Here is a 6,000-nt window from a genome sequence, read left to right on the forward strand (position 1 = left end):
GAGAGTATCAGTAAGTGAAGTAAGTCAAAGACAAATTATATGATATCACTTGTGTATGGAATCAGAAAAATAATACAAATGAATTTATATACCAAACAGAAACAGATTCACAAACATAGAAAACAAACTTACAGTTACCAAATTGGAAAAGGAGGTGTAAATTAGGGGTATAGAATTAACAAACTACTATATATAAAACAGACAAGCAACAAGGATTTACATAGGGAATTTTATTCACAAAATTGTTTATTAACTGTACTTCAATTAAAAAAACCACAATGAGATATCACATCACATCTGTTAGAATAGCTATTATCAAAAAGGCAAGAAATAACAGGGTTGGCAAGGATGTGGAGAAAAGGGAACCCTCATACACTGTGTAAACAGGCGCAGTCACTATGGAGAAACAGTCCCCTCCAAATTAAGATTAGAACTATCACATGATCTATCCATATCTATCCCACTTGTGTACCTATCCAAAGAATACAAAAATACTAATTCAAAAAGATATATGCACCTCTATGTTCATCACAGCTTTATTTAGAACAGCCAAGATATGGAAATAACCTAAGTGTCTATCAATGAAAGAATAGAAAAAGACATGCTCCACACACAGACACACTAAATACAGCTCCACTGTAAAAAAAGAATAGTGATTACCATAAATGGAATACCACTCAGCCATAAAACAGAGCAGTCACTACCAGAGGGGAAGGAGTGGGATGGGGGTGGGGGGTAAAACAGATAAAGAGGATCCCCTGTATGGTGAGAGATAAGAACTACATTTTTTGTGGATAGCATGCTACAGTGTAAGAGGAAGAAAAAACATACACATGAAACTTGTGTTATAAACCAAAGTTACCGCAATAAAAATTAAATTAAAAAAAAGAAAGTAATTCCTTTACTAGTTCTCAAAGTACAGTGCACTCCAGCAGTGTCAACACCTGATACTTGGAAACTTCTTAAAATGCAAATTCTCAGGCTCTACCCCTGACTCTGAATCAGAAACTCTACGGCAGGGGCCAGCAACCTGTCCTTTATAAAGCTCTCCAGCTAATCTGATGTACATGTTCAAAAATGTTCAAAAATCTAAGGCTTTTGAACCTTAATATTCTAAGGCTTATAATATCCACTCTTCACGTATTACACTCTAATAATAATTAATACTGTATGCCTTCACAACAAATTTAAGAAACTTGAAACACAACAGTTACATTTTATGCATATATTTACCATTTCTGGAGTTCTGACTCTATAGTCAAGGTTCCATTTAGTATCATTTCCCCTCAACCTGAAACTTTCATTTGAGGTAACATCTAGTGTTCTCTTCCCATGAGAAGTCAGCAGCTATCTGTATCACTGTTCCTTATATATATTGTTTTCCTAAGATTGCTTTCAAGATCTACTCTAACTGTGGGGTTCTGTACACATGTGGGTGTATGACTTGGGTTTTAGAGTACTAACGTGTGGTATGTGGCGTGTGTGTGTCACTCAGTCGTGCCCGGCTCTGTGATCCCATGAACAGAAGAGACTGATGGGCTACAGTATTTTTTCAGGCAAAAATACTGCATCGGGTTGCCATTCCCTTTTCCAGGCGATCTACACAACCCAGGGATTGACCTCTTGCATCTCCTGCAATGGCAGGTGGATTCTTTACCACTGAGTAACCCGGAAAGCCCAGAGTATTAAAGACGCATACTTTTTTTTTTTTTAATTAAATTTGACTAAAGTGGCCAAAATGGCGGAGTAGAAAGATCTAGAGCTCACCTCTTCTCAGTGGCACAACAAAATTATAACTATTACAGAGCAAGTATTGATGAGAAAGACCAGAAGGCAAGCAAAGAAGATCTACAACTAAAGACATAAAGGAACCATAACCAGACACGAAGGAGGGACAGGGACGCAGTAGTCAGGAACTATACCTCCACAAGGGTGACCCACAAAGGGGAGGATAATCACAACTGTAGAAGTTTTTCCGAAGGAGCAAGGGATCTGAACTCCACAGACTTCCAGTTGTGGCTCTCCAAACTGGAAGTCCTGCACTGGGAAAACAAGCCCCACAACGTTTGCCCTTGAAGGCCAGCAGAGCATACATTCAGGAGAGCCAGAGTGCTGTGGGAAATAAACTCCATTCTTAAAGGGTGACATAAAACCTCATACGTTCTGGGACGCAGTGCAAGAGCAGTAATTCAAAAGGAGCCTTGGTTAGACCCACCTGCTGATCTCGGAGAGCCTCCCTGTGAGGCAGGAGCCAAGTGGAGCTCATCCAGGGGAAAAAGACACTTGTGGCAGGCATTTCTGGAAGCTTGTTCAACCATGACACTGCCGCTGGCAAGCGCCATTTTTCAATCCTCACTCTAAGGTAGCAGGCTCAGACCCAGCCCCGCCCACCAGCCTGTCCGCACCAGTGCTGGGACACCTCAGGCCAAGCAGCTATCTTGGCGGGAACACAGCTCCGCCCACCAGCTGGCCAGCAGGGAGTCCCTGAGCCCACAGCCGCTTCAGGACCTGGCCTTATCCACCAGAGGGCCCAGGACCCACCACTGACACCAACGCACCCCTAGGGCCCTGTAGCCAGGGACTTTGGGACTGGTTCTGCCCACCAGTGAGCTGGCACTAGCCCCAGGACCGAGCCTCACCCACCAGTAGGTGGACACCAGCTCCAATATCCCAGTCCTACAGATGGAAAATCCAGGATCCAGCTCCATCTATCAAGGGGTGGGCACCAGCTAGGGGATCTGATACCCTGTCTCATCTTCCACTGGGTGGACGCTAGCCCCAGGACCACCACAGCCCTAGGGCCTGCTATTTCAGGATGCAGCCCACACACCAGCAGGCTGGCACCAGCCCCAAGACCCACTGAGTCCTGGCAGGCTAATACCAGCTCTGGGATACCTCTGGCCCCTCAGCTAGCTGCACATGGTGGAAATGCCCCCATTCACCAGTGGTGGGACACTAGGCCGGGGAAAACCAGGGGCTCTGGTCTGCCAACAGCAGCCTGATAGCTGCTCCTAGACGCTCTGGACCCCTCAACCAGTAGCCCCAAGATCCAGATCCATTGACACAAACTTTGGGATATCCCAGACCACACCCTCACCCCCAGGCAGCCATGCCAGGAACTGGCCCACCCACCAGCACTAGATCTGGGACCCCAGATCTAGATCTGCAACCACCCACCCCAAAACCAGCTCCACCCACCAATGAGCCAGCATCAGTCCCAGGACTCCCCACCCCGTTCCACAACCAGCCACCTGATGACCTAGCCCACAGACAGAAGCCTTCCACAAGGCAGAGCCTAGCAACCAACCAGAAGGAGGGTCAGCCACACCTACCAGACTGTCCATAAATAGTCCACCACGACAGAAGGATCCAGGCAGCCCACACAGGGAGCACCCCTAGAGAATACAGCTCTGGTGACCAGAGGGAAGTGAGCTGCTGGGAAGCACAGGAGATCTCTTACAAAAGGCCACTTCTCTGAGGTCAGGAAATGTTGTAGATTTAAGTTAAATCTTTATGACTTATTGACTTTTCTTGTGTATTTGTCTGTGTGTGTGTACATGTGTGTGCATGTGCATGCGTTCAGTTGTGTCCAACTCTTTGAGACCCCATGGACTGTAGCCCACCAGGCTTCTCTGTTTATGGAATTTTCCAGGCAAGAATACTAGAATAGGTTTCCATTTCCTCCTCCAGGGGATCGTCCTGACCCAGGGATCGAACCCACATCTCTTGTGTCTCCTGGACTGGCAGGTGGATTCTTTACCAACTGTGCCACCTGGGAAGCTATAGTACTGTATGTCAATTACACCTCAATAAAACTGGAAGAAAAAAAAATCAAATCTTTTGTCTTTTTACATGCCACTGTGCCTCTCTTTTACACTAATTATATGTTTCAGTTCAGTTCAGTCTCTCAGTCGTGTCCGACTCTTTGCAACCCCATGAATCAGCACGCCAGGCCTCCCTGTCCATCACCAACTCCCAGAGTTCACTCAAACTCACGTTCATCGAGTCAGTGATGCCATCCAGCCATCTCATCCTCTGTCGTCCCCTTTTCCTCCTGCCCCTCCCAGCATCAGAATCTTTTCCAATGAGTCAATATTGTCCCACAGGTCTCTGAGGCTCTATGAATGTTTTTTCCACTTTTTTCCTCCATGTTTTCACAATGGATCATTTATACTGATTTATTCTGAAGTTCACTGACTCTTACTTTTTGTTGTTTTCAATATGCTTTTAAGCCCATTTAGAAATTTTCTTTTCAGACACTATACTTTTAATTTTCTATTTATTTTATATAAGTAATTTCCATTTTTCTACTGTGATATCCCCATTAATTATGACCATATGTACATTTAAGTTCTTGAACATGTTTTATAACATATATTTTGAAACCAATTCCAATATCTGAGTCACCCTAGCATCTAATTCTGTTGATTGCTTTTGGTCTTAACTATAGAACCTGTTTTCTGTTTCTTCATAGGTTTAGTAATTTTTTATCATATGCTGACACCTCCCCTAGACCAAATAGAAACTTTCAAAAGCTCTAGTAGTTGATTCCTACAAACTTCTTTCATATTTTGATACATCTAGTCCCCCTAGATGTCCCCCCTATTCTGCATTGTAAAAAAGTACCTACTTACTGATCCTTTGTAAAACTTTCAGTTCTTATCAAATAATATCACTAGTCCTTAAAATTCTGGAGCAATTAACTTTTGAGGATTTCCTAGTTGGGTCTATAAGTCACTCTATTCACGTCAGCATTTCTCTGATTAGTCTACATTGTAGACTTTGTATATCTACTTATGTATATGGGGTTTTTAGAACTAACACATTTTTTCAGGAAAGCTATCTCTTCCTCACTCTATCTCCATCCTCACTCCCAGACTAATTTTGTTAAGGGAGAGATCATATATATCACCTATAACTTCTGTACATGGTGGGTTATGACTAAATGCATCCTTCTCTTTTCCAATTGCATTTCATATGCATGATATAGCCTTTTCCCTGTTGTCTATTTTTCCTCTTCACTACCCATTTTTACAATATAATGAAAAAATGTGCCACTTTTATAACCAGGAAAAAATGATATAAATATGTAATTCAAGGCTCCATTTCCTCCAGAAAATACTCTCTGATTAATCCAATGATTTTTTTCAAACTTTAACTCTATCTACTCACTGAACACCTTGCTATTGCTTGTATTACATAAACTGTAATTTTAGATTACCAAATTATTAAGGATTAACCTAAACTTGAGATTTTAGTGGCACTTTCCCTCAATGTTGTAACTGAAGTGACCATATAGAATCACTACCTACAAATTGACAGAATTTACATCTTTACAAAATTTTGGGCAAACTAAATTATTCAGTAGGTAGTTTATTTAGTCATTAGAAATGGAGTATTTATAAACCTAAAGATCACAAGAACAACAGTGTTTGTGAACTAACCAGGTAAGACTGGTCAGAAAAGAAAATCAATATAATATAGAAGCACAGATAAAACAAAATTTAAAAAATTTAAACATTACATTTCATTTTAAATTTCATCTTTGTGGCCGTTTATGTTGTGGAAGACACTGCTTTGAAGATGTACACTTTTATCCAACTACTTTAAAACACAGACTTCACAGATGAAGAACAGTAACCTCTACAGAATATTGCTAAAGAAATATAGTTTAAGCTTTCTAAATGTAAAGGCCATTTGTCTAAGAAAGGTTATCTTGGTGAAAAACCACAAGTCAAAATAGTAATAAGCTTATCTTTACCTACCAGTAACTTTGGTTCCAATAACCAAGGGCAAAGGAATCTCGTCTGGGAGATCTTTGAATTGTGAAACATCTGCAACTTTCCTTTGTTGTAAGAGCCTTATTTTCTGCCGTTTCTGTTTTAATGCTGATCTCTCTTCCTCAAAAAATGCAGAAGAACATCTAGAATAAATTATAAAAATCATATAAAGTGATAACTGTCCTATATAAAAACTTCAAGTCACACCATCCATATCACT

The 6,000-nt window shown here is 41.4% G+C and overlaps 1 protein-coding gene across 1 annotated transcript in view; it reads right to left on the reverse strand.

The window, feature by feature from the left end:
• The window catches only part of LIN9 (lin-9 DREAM MuvB core complex component), an 85,303-nt gene that overhangs the window by 44,670 nt on the left and 34,633 nt on the right, over nt 1–6,000 (reverse strand). The window contains exon 7 of the mRNA XM_024976709.2: nt 5,766–5,923. Within this exon, the coding sequence (XP_024832477.1) occupies nt 5,766–5,923 (158 nt within the window). The remainder of the gene's footprint in view (nt 1–5,765; nt 5,924–6,000) is intronic.

The sequence above is a fragment of the Bos taurus genome, chromosome 16 (genome assembly GCF_002263795.3).
Source record: "Bos taurus isolate L1 Dominette 01449 registration number 42190680 breed Hereford chromosome 16, ARS-UCD2.0, whole genome shotgun sequence".
Lineage (NCBI taxonomy): Eukaryota > Metazoa > Chordata > Mammalia > Artiodactyla > Bovidae > Bos > Bos taurus.